The sequence below is a fragment of the Rhinolophus sinicus genome, linkage group LG04 (assembly GCF_036562045.2).
Source record: "Rhinolophus sinicus isolate RSC01 linkage group LG04, ASM3656204v1, whole genome shotgun sequence".
NCBI classification, from domain to species: Eukaryota; Metazoa; Chordata; class Mammalia; order Chiroptera; family Rhinolophidae; genus Rhinolophus; species Rhinolophus sinicus.
Genome location: NC_133754.1, coordinates 188,423,198 through 188,440,836, shown reverse-complemented (window position 1 = coordinate 188,440,836; position 17,639 = coordinate 188,423,198). Strand labels below are relative to the sequence as shown.

The following is a 17,639-nucleotide window of genomic DNA, read 5'->3' as shown; positions in this document are numbered from 1 at the left end:
GGGCGGCGCAGGCGCGGGCGGGCACGAGCGCCCGACCCCGGATTCGGCGGTCCCGCCACCGGAGCAGCCCACGTCCCTGACCGCATCCCAGCCCGGACCCTGTTTCTCGCCCTCACCCCCCCACTCCGGGGATCCACACCGAGCACCCCACTTTCCGCAGTCTTCCCAATGTGGTCCCCCACGTCTGGGTCCCTCAAGTTCACTTTCTGAGACTTGTGTCTCCCCGCCATCCCAGGTGCCTCCAGCAGTCCTGGAAAAATGTTTATTTGTGTAACAAAGCGCCGGCATGGGAGCGGGGGCTGGGGAAGCAAGGCACGGTCCCCCCTCCTTCTGGGGGGTCACTTCTTCTTCTTCTTAGTCATCTTGAGCCTCCCCTCAATCAGCTGCTGGGCCTGCCTTTTGATCTCGGCCCGCGAGGGCACGTAGCTGTGGTCCACGTCGGCGAACTGGAAAGTTTCTAGGAAGGAGGGAGAGGAGCGGGAAAATGACTGCAGACCCGCGGCTCCGACCGCGGTCCCGAGATCCCGGGTTTGTCCGCCCGCGTTCACGCACCACAGGGCCCGCGGGTGTTAGCGGTCTTCTTTTCCGTGTTCCTGATGCTCTGGCTTTTGGGTCTTACAGACCCGGGGGGAGACTGCGACCCGGACTAGCCAAGTCTTGGAGGCCGGTTGCGCGCTCTGGGCGTGTCTTCCACGCAAACCAACCCATGCAGAGCCCTGCCCCCCTTTATCAAACTCACACCGACTCACCCAGGGCCGGGGACCAACCAGACAGACTGCGCACAGCCCCCAGGCCCCGAGCCGAGCCCACTGGAAGTATTTCAAGGAGCTGATCTTAAACTGTTTACCCTGCCTTTCTTGCAGAAACCCCAGTAAGGGCCTGGGGCTCCCCTCGCCCCTCTCTGCCTCCTGACAGGGCTGGTGCTTCTCTGTCAGGAAATGTAACAAACTCTCCTTTCAAGGGCAACAGCCTCTCCAGGTGCTCAGTAAGTCACCTCCATCAATTAAACTCCTGCGTACAACTGACACACCCTTTCCAGACCGGACCCTCCTCAGAGCTGCCCTGGTCAGATGGCGCGAGTGGCAAGTGCCATGCCCAGTCTCTGTCCCTACACAGCTCAGACCAGCCGCCCACCGCACAGCCACTCTCACGCAGGGCAGCCTGACGCCCCAGCGCTGAGACAGTACCTATCATATCTTCCTCCAGGTCCTCAAAGCTTATCCTGGTGTTCTGCTTCTCCTTCAGAGTTGAAGACTCCAGGGCGCGCCTCACCTTTGCGTTGACCTGCAGGACGGGGGGGCGGGGTGGGGGGGGTGACGACACAGTCTGCCGGCTCCGAGGGGACGTGGGACAAGTAGGCGCCCCCCACCCCTGGCCCAGGGCTACCTCCTCAGTCCTGAACAACATCTTCACTCGGTCAGCCAGGTGCAGCAACTTCCTCTCGCAGAACGCCAGCTTGCTTTGCACGTCTAAGCTGTCGGAGGGCACCGCTTCCGTCCGCAGACCAGGAGGAGGGGCTGGTCTCCCAGGAACGCTGTGTGGGGGCAGGGGCTCCGCCCCATTCCCCACAGCCGGCACCTGGGCCCCGGGCAGGGGGATGCCCATCAGCCGGAGGTACATGCTGTCGATGCCCGTCTGGATGGTCAGCAGCAGCTTCTGGCTCTTGGTCATGTTAGCGTGGGCCAGCTGGAGCCTGTCCTCCTCCTCTCTCAGCCTGTCCTTCATCTTCTCCTGGGTGGACTTAAAGCTGTTGAGGACGATGGGGAGGAAGGTGGCACAGTCCTGAGGGTGAGCACCCCATGTTAGGTGCTGTGCTAAATTCAGGGGCTCAAGAGCTCGGATGTGGGCGCATGAGTCCCCGGCCCGTCTGCAGAGCACTGGCAGCCCCACCTGCTGGGTGGCTCCCGGAGCAGGGCAGGGCCCCTGGGTACCTGACGGAGCTGGGTGTCTGGTGGAATTTGAGCAGTGTCTCCTCTGTTTCCAGCTTCTTCATCAAGGCCTCCAGCTGACTCCGCCTGTTCTCACAGTCCTGCATCTGCAGCTCCAGGTTGTCCTCCGTGTTCCTTTGAGCCAGGAACTGGCCCGTGATGTCCTGGCCGGGCCAAGGGGAGAGAAGCAGGAGGTGTGGCCAGGCGAGCAGGGGCCCCACAGGACTAATTCGCTGGGTCCTTCCCAGTGGTCAGTAATGATGTCGACCGCAGCCAGGCACTGAGGGCTTGTGAGGGGCCAACCATCAGTGAAGCCCTCACAAGGAGCAGAGGGCAGCTGATCCCAAGGCTCGCACAGGAGACCACCGCTAAGAGACTGATGGCTTTGAGCTGCTTGTCCAAGACTGGACAGGCTTATGTCAGGGCCCTGGACAGGAGCTCAAGGCTTACTACTAATAAACCCAGATCAGATTAAAATTAAAGGGGGGGACAGGTGGAGAGGCGGCTGCTCATTATGATGCTGTCCAGTTTGGGAAGGGGAATCGGCTGAACATGCAGGCCATGCTCTTGGTGTTTGGACCTCAGATTCTGTGGTTCTGTGCGTCCCCTGGAATGTGGCTGGGATGTGTTAGCCATGTCCCAGGTGTGCCCTCTACTCTGAGCTGTGGGGGCCACAGTGTTGTGTGTCTGTTCACTCAAAAGGTGCCTGCACAGCCTGGCGCAGGGACTTGGGTGGGGCAGGGACCGCACCCGCCCTTCCCCCGTGCCCCGGGGGCTCCAGAGAGCAGTACCCAGAGGCGGGAGCACCGCACAGTGGTCTTGACTTTCTCAACCAAAGCGGTCAGGTACGTCTGGTATTCCATGTCTGTCTGGGAATTCTCTTTTTTCCTCACTGGGCAGAGCAGAGGGGAAGGACGGCCAGCATGCAGGAATGGTGTGGGAGCTCTTCGCAAGACCTCAGATGCCTCCGTACGTGCCCAGTCATCAGGGAAGGCCACCCAAGAGTTGGGTCTCCTCAGGGTCACCGCACCTTATCCTTCCTCCTCCTCTGACCCGGCCCTTCATGGATGCTCCAGGGCAGCCCCATCCGGAGGACCAGAAGCAGACCTCCATGGGGCTCGGGCCAGGGGACTGGACTCATTTCTTCTGAGGAATCACTGGGTGATTGGGCCCTGGGGTGCCGGTGTGTTTCACAGCGCACAAGCCGGGGGGCTCAGCCAAACGTGGCTGCGAGCCTGAAACCGGCTCTCGGCCTCTGCGGGTATAGCCAGGGAAAGGCAGGGGCGTGTCTGTGTCCCTCACCCCGGCTGCAGCTGGTCACACCTGGCCTCATGGTGACCTGACCCAGTGGACCTCCCGGGACCCCGGTCATGGCACTGAGGGAGCTGAGCATTACCTTTCAGCATCTCTGTACTCATCAAATTAGAGAAATCCAAGTCCCTCCAGCCCTGATGGGAGGACAGGGAGGTGAGCAGTGTCCTCTGCTGAGGGGCCACCCCACTTTCCTCGTGCTGCAGTGGCGGTCATGGAGGGGACCCACCCGGCGGTGCTGCTCCCTGGTGTCCTTGGTAAGGACCTTGTCAATCAGCTTCTTCTGCTGGTTGAGCTGCTTCTCCCGTGCCCGGTGTTCCTCGATGAAGGTCGCCTCCCCTTGCCTCATGTTCATCTGGGGACACAGGGAGGCAGGTGGGGTCTGTCTCAGCACGGCGTGCCATGGCCCTGAATCCGGCAGTCACTCTCAGTCCCCATCTTCCTAGATTTGGGAACAGCGTTCGGGGCTGTGGGCCTCACCATTCTTCCCACAACATGGTGCCTGCTGCTTCCTCCACCCGTCTTGGTTTCCGCCATCCTCTCTCCCACCTGGCTTCTGAGCAGCCGTGCCTTCCCTTGAATTACATTCCTAGCTGGAGCCACCCAGCTGCAGCCACAGCTCAGGGAGCCACTCCCATGTGGTAAGGGATTTCTCTCTCCAGCCCAGGCTCTCAGCTGCCTCCTGGCGGGCTCCATTTACAGCTCACTAAAGTGGGGTCCACATGTCTAGAAACAAACTCATCATCTTCCCCAAACCTGGTCCCTTCTAGCGTGTCCTGCTTCGGCGGCTAACCACTGTCCATCCACGTCTGCTGTGGCATCCTGGATGCCACTCTCTTCCTCACCACTCACATCTAACTTGGTGCCAAACCTCATCGGGTAACTTCTTGAAGGTTTCTTGTCTCCCTCCACGTTCGGCCACCCCACTCCACCACTGGTCTGGCCTGAGCGACCAGCCTCTCGGCCCTGGTCCCCTCCAGCCTCTGCAGCCAGAGAGCACCTGTTTGAAAATACACATCTGACCCGGTTTCCTGTCACTTCCCAGGGCTCCAGGTCAGCTGCGGGCCGACACCTGAGCCCAGGCTCGCTCGCTTCTCTGCAGCTTCTGGGTTCCCACTCCTCATGAATCCTTTGGGCCCTGTTCTGCACCCGGACCTCTGTTGTCCTTCCGCCTCCAGGGCCCCTCTCAATACCAGCTCCCTGAGCAGGTCAGCGCCCCACAGCACCCTCTCTCTCTGCAGCGCTGGCCTGAGGCTATGTGACATGGATGGCTGGATGAACACTGCCTCTCCACCGTGCCTCGCAGGGGTCTTGAGGCGACCTTGGCACAGACTGGGTGAGTGGGTGGCCCTGCCCAACTCAGGCCCGTTCTCTCCCTCTTCTACCCCATGGCTTCCTGCCTAGTGGGGCTCCCTCTGTCCACGGCCACAGTGTGAGCAGAGCAGGCTGGCACAGGGGTGGCGCTGGCCTCCTCCAGGCGGCATGGGCATGGCAGTGTCCTGATGGGCTCTAGAGTCCTGCAGGGAGCCCAGCCGGGACCTGAGCTCACCTTGACCTCATCTGTAATCATCATGGCGTCTCGGGACATGACTGTCACATCTGACAGTTCCAAGCAGTAGTCAGCCATGAGCTTCTGCAGCTTGTCCAGCTCTAGGGGGTATCCTGCCAGCTCCTGCACCCAAGGAGCAGGGAAGGTGGGCATAGGGTCAGGCACATGCCACCTGTTCCATGTCCACTCCCTGCCCTGCCCCCTCCTCACTTCTCTTGTGGCCTCTAATCCCACCCCTCACCCCATACTGAGGGCGCAGAACAGTGGACTGTGGCCCCGGCCTCCCGCCAGATGCAGAGCAGGTGAAAGGAAGTGTTTTGGGGAGGGCACAGCATCTTCCTGGTAGACCCTCCCACTGCCCGAGCCCAGATAGCGCAGAGACACTTCTGATGAGGTTGCGATGGGGTGTCCCACTGTGGAGAGGTGACTCTGAAACCCAGCAGGGCTGCTGCTGGGGAGCAGCTGCTGTCGGAAGTGAAGCAGAGGGGCTCAGAATGGGTTTGGGGTCAGAGGCTCAGGGCTCAAGGCCAAGGCCACCCTGACCAGCTGGCTGTGGGACCTTGGGAGAGCCACTTAACCTCTGTGAGTGTCCCCATCTGTAAAAAGGTGATAATGGCTCTTTCAGAAGGGTGCTGTCAAGGTCGGCTGAGGAGGTAAGTGAGGTACTTAGAATCGGGCCAGGGTCATAAATGTCCAAGATATCTCGGCTTTTAGTATTTTGTCGTTAATAACTATAGTGTAGAATCTTCGCTGTGTTGTGTATTTTTTTGGTCTTGTTTTAATGCAGGTGATCACTGGTGTTATTAGTAATTTTTAAATGCATATGTTCTGAGAAGATAGGAAGGTGCCCTAGGGGGCGGGGTGGACAACACAATGTGCCCAGGTGGGCACCCTGGGGTGCAGTCGAGTGGGAAGCCGTGTGAGGAGGAGTGGGCCCAGGAAGGAAAGGGGAGCAAGGCCTTCAGGTGAGTCTCTAGGACAGGGGACCGAGGCAAGAGGCACAGGCTGGAGCACGAAGCTGTGTGCTGCCTGGCTCTGGGGGCCACAGTCAGGGTCAGGGTGCTGTGACCCCAGCCGGGAAAAGCTGCAGTGCTGACCCACCCACCACATCTTGCTCCCAAACCACACCTCTCTCACCATCCCGGCCCCACTGCCCTCCTGCCCTCCAGAGCTCCGCCTACTCCAGCCTCAGGATGAGCAAGTCTCGGGCGCTTCCCTCACTGTCCCTTCTTCTCTCAGCACCTTGGCACCCACCCTCCAGCCCTCCTACCATCTACACCTGTGGCAGGCGCCTGTGCTCTGCTGTGTGGGCGCTAAGGGGGGCCTCCTGTGAAGGAGTTTTGCCTCAGTGGTCTCATGGCCCCCAGGGGCCTCCGCTTGGTCTCCGCCACAGGGAGCAGGGCAGCTGGGACAGAAGATAGGTGGGCAGGTGGGCAGAAGACGAGGTGACAGGCTTGTTCTGAGGAAACTTGCCTGTATGATGCGGGGACTTTCTGAGGGTGCAGGGCTTATCTCTTGCCCTCAGCGGAAAAATGATGGGAAAATAAAAGCCACACTATACCATCAAGTACATGCAAGAAATCCAAACAATTCTCATTTGTCCCGTAAGATGCCTTCTTGGAGCAGGAAATGATATTCCTGAAGGAATGTTTTTTAGGTGCTAGTGCCCTCGGGTGGTAGGCCTGGAGGAGATTGGCAGGCCTTGGAGGCGGCCCTGGCCAGGAGGCGCCTGTCCCCACGGAGATCCCAGCCCTGCGCACAGGCTGGTGCCTGAGACCCCTGCCCCTGCCGGCCAATGGGCTCCCTGGGGCTGGGCTGAGGGTGAGAGGCTCACTTTCTTCAGATAATCCAGCAGGTCCACGTATAGCAGGTGGATGTTCTGACTCGTGGTGATCTTGATCATGGTTTTTTCAATGTTGTTCTCCAGCTGGCGGATAACCTGGGGATTGCCCAAGGGCACAATGAGAGCCAGGCTATCTGGAGCCTCAGAGGCCAGCCCAGGATGAGGCTGGGCTTTCTTCCAAGGGGATCTCATTCACCTAGCCCCGCCTTCCCCATTAGCCCTGCCCCACCCCGCCCTCGGATCCCCAACCCGCGGAGCCCCGCCCCTCACGAGCTCTGCCACCAGGCTCCCGTCGCCACCTGCTGCAAGCGCAGCTGCTCCTTCGTGGTGTCGGGCTGGTTCTGCAGGCTGGTCAGCTCTAGCTGCTTGCTTTCCAGCTGCTTCCCGCGCAGTCGCACCAGGTGGATCAGCACGTTGTGCACGTTCACGCGGTCGAAGACATGCTTGCGCAACTTCTCCCGCGTCCCCTGGGTTGGGGAAGGACACGGCTGGCATGTGAGTGCGCACGGGGGCCCCGGGCCCGCCTGCAGCCGGGCGGACGGGGAGGGACCCTGGGGTAGGAAACTCGCTGTGCCCTGCACCGGCTCCCCAGCGTCGTTTAGTGAAGGGTGCACTGGCTGGGCTGGACTGAGGGGCCCTCCTGACGTCTTACCTCCATGGTGCAGCGGCAGTGCGCCAACCTCGTGGGCATGTCCTTCCCGCAGGCCTTGGAGACGGTCAGCTGGTCATACTGTGGGGCGGCAGTGGCTGAGCTGGTGGAGGTCCTCTCTGCGCCTCCCTGCCCCCGGCCCCTCCAGGCATTCTCCCTGGGCCTCTTCTGCCCAGGGCTACCCAGTAGCAAGACCAGATGTGATGGGGTCCAGAGAGGAAGGCCCGGGTGTCCCCTACATGGCCAGAGAGCTAGAGGGGCCCCAATTGCATGGGGAAGCCCAGAAAAGGGAACCTAGTCAGGGAACCGGCCCTGCCCTCTGGGGTGGGTGGTGGGGAACCTGCCCGCTGGGCTCTCTGGAGTGACTGGAGCCAGCACAGGTCCCTGTGAACCTCTCTTCAGATGCTCCCTGGCTCCAGAAAGGGGAGAGGAACAGAGCTGCCCGCCCTCCACCTGTGTGTGTAGTTTCAGCATGTGCCCGCCCCACCCCCACCCCTAGGCAGCAGGGAGGGGGCAGGGCTGTTCACCTTCCTGGCCAAAGCCTCATCTTGGGCCCCACGACGGATGTTTCTGCGCAGGAGAGCCAGTGTCTCCTGGTTCTTGACTGTCTTCTCCTTCACTGCCTGGACCTGCACCGCCCGGCATTGCTCTGTGGCCCGGGGGATGGATGGGATGGCCACGGTGTAGGCCAAGGGCCTGGCAGATTCCAGGGGATGGGGGCGGGGAAGCTGGCAGCAAGGGGCATTGCCTCCACCTCCATGCTCCTAACTCCTTCCCAGCTGTCCCTGCCAGTGTCACTGCTTAGCAGTGCTCATCTGGATGGGGGGCAGTGCACAGCTGTGCTGGGCAGTGGTGGGGAGGCAGAAGCCAGGGATGGGAAAGTCCTGTGATCCCTTCCAGACCTGCTGGCCACAAAGGGGGTAGGTCCCTTCCTGTCCCTTCCGGCTTGGGGCCCATAATGCTCACGGATCTCCTTGAAGCCCCTCCCAGCTTGTCCCCCACCCCTGTCCCCTTCTTGGCAGGCCCCTTTGAGCCCTTCTCCCAGTTCAGTTTGGGGGGCTGGGCAGTAAGGCAACCACTAGCCGGTTTGCCCTGGACTGTCCTTACGTTAATTGAAATGGAAAGTCCTGCCTGTGGGAGCCCCTGAGCCCAGTGCGGGGGTGGCGGCGGTCACCCAGCAGGGCTCACCCTGGAGCCGAGTGATTGTCTTCAGCTCCTGGATCTGCTCATCCATGTCTTCCTCGCTCTGCATCTTCATGGTGGCTCTGCTCTGCTCTGCTCTGCCGGCCCACCCTGTTCAGCAGGACGGCAGTTCAGATTGCCCTGGAATCCTGGCCATTGTGATGTGTTCCCAAGGTTTCCAATGCCCAGGGAACCCTGGAATTCCTGGCCAGCCTCCTCTCCACCGTCTGCACCAGCCAGTGTGGGGTGTCCCCTGGACACTTGAGTCTTGTGGCTGCCCTCTGCTCAGGAGCGCTGTCTGGGCTGGGCACCCTTCTTCCACAGGGAGGTGATTTGCAGTGGTTTGGCAGTGCACCCCACACCGGCCCCCCCATCCCCTCCATTGAGCCTCCTACAACTCCCGACCTCACTGCCTTCCTTACAGGATCTCCATCCCCCCACGCCAAGTTCAAACTGCATGCTCTAGGTGGCCTGGCTCATGAGACCCCCAGCCTCGGCCCTCACTGCCCAGCCTTCCCTCCCCTCGCCTGCTGCCCGGAGCCACGCTGCTCTACCTCCATGTCCCTGGGGAATTCCTGGGTCTAACTTTAGCTGTTTCTCCAGGAGGGGTCAGTCCCCTATCTCTGCACCCCCAGGCCAAGCTTCCCTTAGAGCGCTGTGCCCCAAGCACCGGGCAGCCTGGGATTCCAGGGGCGCACACCAGATGGGTGACTTTCCCAGTCATACTGCATGAAGTCGCTGGGACGCCATACAAAAGTACCACAGACGGGCGGCTTCAACACCGTTTCCCCGAAAATAAGACCGAGCCAGACAATCAGCTCTAATACGTCTTTTGGAGCAAAAATTAATATAAGACGCAGTCTTATTTACTATAAGACCCGGTCTTATATAATATAAATATAATACTGGGTCTTATATTAATTTTTGCTCCAAAAGACGCATTAGAGCTGACTGTCCAGCTAGATCTTATTTTCGGGGAAACAGGGCAGCAGACATTTATCGTCCCACATCCTGGAGTCTGGAAGTCCAAGGTCCAGGGCAGGGCTGACTCCTCCCATGGCCTCTTCCCTGGGCTTGCAGACAGCCGTCTTCTCCCTGTGTCCTCACGTGGTCTTGTCTCTGCACCAATCTGTGTCATCTCCTCTTATCAGCACACCAGTCAGGTTGGATCAGGGCCCACCCTCATTTGAACTGAATCACCTCTCCAGAGGCCCTATCTCCAGATGCAGGCATACTCTGAGATCCTGGCGTTAGGGCTGTGATATGTGACTTTTGGGGGACACATTTCAACCATAACAATGGCCTCCACCCATATCCTCTCACTGTGCCCGCCTTCTTCTATGTCCTCTCATACAGATCCTTTACCTTTACGATCACGCTCAGTTTTTAAAAAGTGAGTCCAGTCTGCTCTAAAACTCCAAGTTCGCCTTCTGGCCTCCCTCCGAGCCCAGGCCTTACCTCCAGGGAGTTGGAAGGACCTGACATGTACTCCCCCTTCTCCCAGGGCCTGAAGCAGAGCCTGCTTGCTGCTCCCCAATGTTGATTCTCCCTTCTTGCTCAGATGTATAATAGAACCACTGAATTGTAGTGGGGCACATGGCTGCTCAGAGCAAGACTGCCTTCCTCAGTGCCTTTGCACAAATGTACCACACGACTCGGTTCTGGCCAGTGGAGTCTAAGCCGAATGGTGAGTGAACTGCCCTCCTTTTTCCTTCCTTTGACTGGGAGGGATGAAGACATGATGGCTGGAGCTGGCACAGCCACCTGGGGCCACAACAGGGAACAGACTAAAAGCAACCTGGGTCCTTGACTCCGTCAGCCCCAGGCTACCCACTTGACTTTGACACGAAGGAGAATTTAGCTTGCTTCCACCATCGTTACCCTGGGCTTCCTGTCTTTCTGTCTTCCCACCAACAGACCCCTGGTGCACAGTAGGTGTCAGTAGATATTCCTTTGAATGACTGGCAAGGCCAAGAGGCAGAGGGGCTGAGCTGGGCACAAGCACATGGCCCTGATGTGTGTCTTCAGTGTGACTGGGAAGCCAACTGCCAAGGATGATGCACTTGCCCAGTCTTATATCATCCCTGCCTCTTTTTGTGTGGGGGTGGGCGACGTGGGTGGTCTTTGCCCACTCATGAGCTTTCCTTCCGTGAGGACAGGGCTCCAGTAAGCTAGCTTGGGCCTCCCTCTGCCCCTGGAGAGAAGTGACTTCATCTGATAGGTGTGTTTGGGATGATAGGCCGGTGGGCATAGTCACGTCCTGTCCCTCACATCTCCAGAGCCAGGCGCTGGGCTGCACACCTTGTACTCTCCTCCATGTCAAGTGGTGCAGGAGCAGACCCCCATGTGGCGAGGCCTTGTGGTTCTACAGGGCCAGCACGAATGCCTAATTTTGGGCTTCAGTGTTAGGAACGGCCTGGCATGGCCTCTAGTATCAGCCATGTGGCACTAAGGTGACATTTGTTGCTCAGCTTCCTCCTGCTTTGGATGCTTCCCAATCACTGTAGAACTCAGGTGGGAAAAAGAAAAAGGCATTTATTAGTCCCACAACCCCAGCAGCATGTGTCACCTGACTGTGGGGGATGCAGGGCCAGAAAGGGAGTGTGAGAGCCCCAGAAGTCCTCCTCCCCACCACGTGCCCCAGAGCTGTGCTGTGTCCACCACGTTTCTCAGTGCCCTACAGGAGACCAGTCCAGCAATGGCCCTTGGGTCTGACCTGGGCAGGGCCCAGCCGACTGTGTGGACTTGGCAGGTCTGGCCATACCTGTGAGCAGTGGACATGGCTGGGGTACCTTAGGGTGTGGGCACGGCCTATATAAGGGGGGAGGGCCAGCCTGGGTTGTGGAGGCACTGAGGGCTGTGTTCTAGAATTCTCCAGCTCCAGGTCTTTTGCGTCTTGGCTGGAACTTTCCTAGCGGCGCTGATCTGTAAGAGGCAAACGGAGACAGCTTGATCCACACCCTAAAGCTGTCCCTGCATGGTCCTTGCACCCATTTTATCGAGGCCTCAGGCAGTGGAGGCTAGGCCTGAGATTCACCAGCTCGGTGTCTGATGCCTGGCCTCTCAATCTGGGTGGCCGCTCTTCTTGGGGTGCCACGCTCCTCACTCTTCACTCCCCCATCCCAGGGCCACCCAATGCCTGCTGGGTCTTCCTTCTGCACCAGGGTTCTAAGAGGTCCATCTGCTGTACACACTCCCATTCCAGATGCACATGCCAAGGGCTCAGGCCAGAGGGGAGAGGCCCTGTCCAGCCCACACCTCGGGCCACGGGCTTTCCTGCCTGAAACTTTGGACATTGGAAACTAAGTTTCTGCCTCCCAGCGCTCCTGGGCCTCTCACCTGTGCCTGTGTCTGTGGGGAGCTGCCCTGTCTCCAGGAAGAGCCAGAGGTTACTGCATTTCTGGGACTCCACTCGGGTCACCCAGTAGCTGGCCACTGAGCCTGCAACTGGGGAGCAGAGGCAGGGGCTGGTGGGCCCAGGACTCTGTACTTCTCGGGAAAGGGAACCTTAGCACCGATTCTCCTGGGCAGATGGTGGTCAAGGGCTCTTACCGAGAACTGGGGCCCCATCCCAGGATGCAGGGATGCCTGGAACGCAGCCCCCCCCCCCCCCACTCCTAGTGGGAACCCATCCCTGCTGAAGAGCCAGCGCCACCTCTGGCAACTGGAGTACATTTCAGGGGCCCTGGGAGGGACCCTGGAGTACCCACCCACGGCCACCAGCACGTTCCACTGAAAGGGGTACTTAAACTTCCTCTGAATGAACATCTGCAGGCCCAAGGTCGCACCGGTACCTGCCAAAAGACACGGTCCCCATCAGCCAGCCTGGCCACAGAGCTGGGGACTGCCTGGGCGCAGCCTGAGTGCCCACAGCACCTGCCAGACTCCCAGCACCTGCAGGCAGCTGAGCTGGCGCCACCTGCGTGGGAATCAGGGTGACACAGGAAGGGGAGGTCTCTACACCAGAGGACACGTGGACCCAGCCTACCTGTGACAAAGGTGAAAAGGCCCTTCACGAAGGCTTCCGACTGGCATGCAGCATACTCCCCCAGCCCCTGGGAGGGGAGAGGGGGTTGAAGGCTCAGTTCCTCTCCCTCTTCCTTCTTCGTTCCTTCTGTCCTTCCTTTGGGCACACTCGGGTCGGGCGGGGACCACTCATCGTGAGGCCCTGGGACGTTGGACACATCCCACTGCCCCCATGCCCACCCAGGAAGCCCCACCTCATAGCAAGAGGGTTCGGACTCTCTGCCCCTCTTCCCTGACGAGGACGCCCCCACCGAGCCCCCCGCCCCGCTCAGGTCAGCTTCTGAGGTCCTGGGCCTGCCTCCCAGGCCGGCCTTCTCACCGGGTGCTTGGCAGCCACGGCGTCGTCCACCCGCGACAGGCCCAGGTTGACCATGGCTAGCTGGCAGGGCTGTCGGGCGGCTCTGCGCAGGACCGGGAGGAGGGGCCTGGCGGGAGGGCTTTCGCAGAGTCTGACGGAACCGGGAGGAGGGCGAGGGGACGTATGCAGGCGAAGGGGGCGGAGCCTGTTGCGTCCTTCCCAACCTGGGCTGTGAAGTTGGGCGGTGGGCGCAAGGGAAGGGGGCGGAGCCTGGCGGGAGGGTCTGCAGAGATCGGTGGAGTGGGCCGTGAGCGGAGCCGGGCGGAGGGAGCAGAGCGAAGCTAAGGGGGCGTGTCCTGACGGAGGGGGCGGAGGCTGAGGCGCCTTCCCTACCCCGCTCTGTGACCTAGGGAAGGAGGTGTCAGGGCCAGGCAGGCGTCCGTCCTCGGTCACCCCACGTCATTTCCACGCTCGCAGAGGCGTAATGATATTGATAGTATTATTTGTTGTGGTGGGGCTTTGTTTAAGGGATTAAATCTCTTGGAAACGACCACGGGGTAGCGAACTATGGAATGATTATTTAGCAAATTAATTCCAAAAACACTGTAAGCCCATACTTGATGCCAGTTTAGTGCTGGGAGCTGGGGGTCCCATGGAGGAGTCAGAGCCCCTGCCCTCGTAGAGCAGACAGATAAACAGACCCAGGAGAGAGATCAGGAAAACAAAATGGGGAGAGGGATAGAGAGGGGCCAGGCCATGCGCACTGCGCGACCCCTCCAGCAGGCCCTGAGAGGGAGAGACCTCAGGCAGAAGTCTTTCAAATGTGAACTGCTGAGTAGAACTGAGCGAGGCTTATTTGCAGAATGTTCCGGAGACCCATGTGGCTGGAGCCAAGGGCAAGGGGACAGGGGTGGGCCCTGAGATCAGGTCGACACCTGCTGTACCTTGAAACCTGGTGCTCACCCTGTGCCAAAGCTGGACGCACTGCCCTGCAGTGGGTTTGCAGCTCCAGCAGAGGTTGTGGGGGGAGGGACCACCCAGCAGTTGAGACCCTTACTGTGTCCTTACATCCAGGCTGTGCTCAAGGCTGTGGTGGGGTGGGGGCTGAGCTGGGCTGCATTTCCGTTTCCCACAGGGACCCCCCCAGCCCCTCCATCCACAGCTGGGTGGGTCTGTGGCAGGAGAATTGAGTGTTCTGTCCCTTGGTCCTTGGTGACTCCTGGAAGAGGACTGAAGTTTCGCTCTTGCCCTGTAGTCCTGCGTTCAGAGGTCCAGCGTCTGTCCTGCCCCATCCCCGCCCCCACCCTTTCCCTGGTGCTCTGGACTTGTGGCTGGGGCTTACACAGGCCACCTGCCCTCAACCCAAGAGGCAACATTGTAGGGAGATTGTATATGCATACGTAGCTTATATGTACACGAGGTCTGACAATGAAGTTTGCGAACTTGTTGCAATGATGTTGCTAACCTTTTTTGATATCAGAGGGATTATTCATTATGAATTTGTACATTATGAACTTGGTTAATTTGGACAAAGTTAACCAAGTTTACTATTTGGAAGTCCTGAAAAAGCTGCATGAAAAAGTTAGACAAAAACAACCTGAACTTTGCACCAACAATTCATGGCTCTTACATCACGACAATGCACCAGCTCACACGGCACTGTCTGTGAGGGAGTTTTTAGCCAGTGAACCAATAATTGTATTGGAACACCCTGCCTACTCAACTGATCTGCCCCCCAATGACTTCTGTCTTTACCTGAAGATAAAGGAAATATTGAAAGGAAGACATTTTTATGATATTCAGGACATCAAGGATCATATAATGACAGCTCTGATGGCCAGTCCAGAAAAAGAGTTCCAAAGTTGCTTTGAAGGGTGGACTAGGCACTGGTGTCGGTACATAGCTTCCCAAGGGGAGTACTTCGAAGGTGACAGTAGTGATATTCAGCAATGACGTATGTAGTACTTTATCTAGAATGAGTTCATGAACTTAATTGCCAAAATTACATATTTTAAGAGATGTTATCTATTCATTATTTTTTGAAGTTGAATTGAATTATGGTAGCAATGTGTAGTATGACGTTTGTTCAAAAAATGGTGTTAATCAAATGAATGCTAGCATCACCGTGCGACAGGCATGACAGTCAAAGAAAATGGCTGAAGCATGGTTGTCGTTCAAGGAGCGCAAGGCCATTTTGAAGTGGTATTTGAAATTTGAGGACGTTGTGGAAGTACAATGATGGAGGCGTGAGTATGCAACAGAACCTCCAACATGCCTAATGATTGCATGCATTTGTGATAAGTCTGAGACGCATGGTGCTGTGTGACATGCACAAGGGAAGATCCGGGGGGCCTCACAGAGCAACACGTCCTGCTGCTTCTGTTGTGGTGTTGGAACGTTTTGCACACTTGCCACAGAAGTCTACCAAACAATGTGCACGTGAAACAGGAGTTAGCGGAACAAGCATATGACACATTCTTAAAACAGCAAAAGGGGAAGTTTTCATCCCAAGATTATTACATGCAATGAATGAAGATGACCCTGATCGAAGGGTGCAGTATTGTGAGCGGTTTCAAAACATGGTACGAGAGGATGAGGGGTCTGTGGGGAAAATGGTTTGGTCTGCTGAAGCACAGTTTAAATGGAACAGAACAGTGCACCAACATAATTGTGTGTATTGGGCTCCAGAAAATCCACACGTTCATGTGAAGAAAGAAATCAATGTACCAGGCCACAACATCTGGTAGACTGTCATTAAGGTCACTAATTGAACCATTCTTTTTTGAAGGTGCCATTACTGGTCAAGTGTGCCTAGACATGCTACGCACGTCCATTTTACCTGCAATTCGTACACTTTCTGGGAATGATCGATTTTACTTCCAACAAGATGGCGCCCCACTGCACTTCCACGGAGACGCGAGAGCTTACCTCAATGAGAATTTTCCAGGACAATGGATAGAACGAAGAGGTGTGGTTGAGTTTCCCCCACGTTGTCCTGACTTAAGACCCCTTGACTTCTACCTATGGGGGCCCTTAAAGGATATGGTGGGAAACCAGCTACATTGGTGGTACTTCGGGAAGAAATTGAAATGGCACATGCAGTGATACAAGTGGACACTTTGGTCAGCGTTGCTCAAGCAGTTCGCTGTCAGCAGAAGTGTCTGGATGCTGATGGGAACCACTTTGAGCACCTGTTGTCATTGCAGAAGTCAAACGTGACTTGTATTCATCTTCTGTTATAAGTATATATTATTACAATTTTAATACAGAGTTTTTCCTTTCTTAAAATGTGTATACATTTTTTGGGCACCTTCTGTATATAGGGGCCATCTTGGGAGGAGAGTTGCTTTTTGCACGTGGGTGGCTCCCGGAGGTGTGTGTTCTCACACTGCTGTAATGGTTTTGCTTTTTTTTCTTTTCCTGAATAAATCCTCTTTTGGTGGGCTACCTGGAAAATTACTTGTCCAGTCAACATTCTGGGGTAAGTCCCTAAGTGGGATGGTCAATGAGTGCTGAACTTTATAAGACTCTGCCAAGCCATCCTCCCAGTGTGCTTCCATCTTTCCCTACCTACCCAGCAGTGAGAGTATTTATTTTCAGACTTGTTGCCATTCTGATAGGTGTGTAGTCCTGTCTCAGATGGTCTTGGTTTGCATGCCCCCAGGATGAATGACGTGGGCATCTTTTCATGTTTCTTTTCCATCCGAATATCTTCTTTGGTGAAATATCTTTTTAAATCTTTTCCTTTTTTTTTTTGTTTAATTGGGTGGTTTGTTTTTCTATCATCAAGTCTTGAGACTTCTTTGTAGATTCTGGATCTAAGTCCTTTATCAGATGTGTGTTTTGTAAATATTTTCATGGGAAGGCTTTGCTGCATTCTCTCCGGTGACTCTGGAACCTGGTTGAGAGCTGGCGCCTCCTGAAAGCCAGTGGAGGCAGCCAGCAGAAGCCTCGGCTCCACCCCTCCTTCACGCTGGGACATGAGGGTCTTTCTCTAACCCGGTACCCCCCTCTGCTCCGGAGCGCTGGTAGTACCGGTCCTCCTCGGGGAGCCCTGCCCTGACCAGAGGCGTCTGGGTGGTGTGCCTCATGTCACACACATGCTACTCCTTGTACAGTGTCCTGGGTGCTCTGTTTGCGTGGACTGGAGACATTGCCTGCAGAGTCTTTGCCAGCTCCCCGGTAACACTCCTGCCCACATGCTTATGCAACCGGTGATAAGGTGGTTTTGAGACCATAATCCTCCCTAAGCTGAGGCTCAGCCCCACCCACCGGATGACCCAGCTGGTGGATGACCCAGCTGGTGTGAGGGTATTGGGGGGCTGGATTGGGGCACCCAGGCCTTTGATGTCACCTCTCTCACAGCTGCCCTACACAAGGTCCAGAGGCCTGGCCAGTGGTGACTCCTCTCCTGTGTGAAGAAGGGAGGGCATGAGGACTCTGGGCAACCCAGACCCTGAGTGGGGACCCGCTGGCCAGAGCAGACCTGAGCCTGGCTGCTTCCCAATAGCACCCTGAGGTCCCCGGGCCCCCAGCCCCAGCCCCAGAGGTGGACAGAGGTGCGTAGGGGCCAGGTCCCAGCAGGCCATGGCAATCTCTGCTTGGGCCCCCAGGACTGCCTGGCAGGTTTGGAGGACAAATCCTCAGCTCAGGGGAGCCAGGTGAGAGCCTGGCTCTCTGGAGCCCCTGAGTAAATGACCCCTGGAGCCGACATGGACACAGAAGTGATTGTGCCAAACAATGGACAAAGGAGGACTGGAGTTTCTGGAGCCCAAGTGCCTTCGGCTCCCCCACCTGCTCGTCTGCCAAGCCCAGCGGCTGGGCTGGGCTATAAAGCCGGGTCCACTGGGGTG

General features: G+C 57.4%; 1 protein-coding gene and 1 long non-coding RNA gene across 2 annotated transcripts; one reads left to right on the top strand and one right to left on the bottom strand.

The window, feature by feature from the left end:
• Positions 1 to 213: 213 nt before the first annotated feature.
• On the bottom strand, positions 214 to 9,971 carry CCDC183 (coiled-coil domain containing 183). Its single transcript, XM_019756827.2, has 13 exons — positions 8,469 to 9,971; positions 7,808 to 7,929; positions 7,284 to 7,361; positions 6,931 to 7,098; positions 6,623 to 6,727; positions 4,789 to 4,911; positions 3,469 to 3,594; positions 3,325 to 3,376; positions 2,720 to 2,820; positions 1,932 to 2,092; positions 1,387 to 1,747; positions 1,188 to 1,284; positions 214 to 457 (listed from the first exon to the last, which is right to left on the bottom strand). The coding sequence occupies exons 1-13, from the start codon at positions 8,536 to 8,538 to the stop codon at positions 339 to 341; spliced, it is 1,683 nt and encodes a 560-aa protein (XP_019612386.2). The 5' UTR covers positions 8,539 to 9,971; the 3' UTR covers positions 214 to 338.
• On the top strand, positions 6,996 to 16,074 carry LOC141571215 (uncharacterized). Its single transcript, XR_012496013.1, has 2 exons — positions 6,996 to 7,126; positions 9,967 to 16,074. It is a non-coding gene; the product is annotated as an uncharacterized LOC141571215 (long non-coding RNA).
• The last annotated feature ends 1,565 nt before the right edge of the window (positions 16,075 to 17,639 follow it).

Bases quoted from the DNA above. Each gene is read 5' to 3' on its own strand.
- CCDC183 (XM_019756827.2), bottom strand. From the start codon at position 8,538: ATGAAGATGCAGAGCGAGGAAGACATGGATGAGCAGATCCAGGAGCTG. The intron at 2,821-3,324 runs GTAATGCTCAGC...TGCTCTGCCCAG, and splicing joins GAGTACAGAGATGCTGAAAG to TGAGGAAAAAAGAGAATTCC. The intron at 458-1,187 runs GTACTGTCTCAG...CCTCCTTCCTAG, and splicing joins CCTGGAGGAAGATATGATAG to AAACTTTCCAGTTCGCCGAC.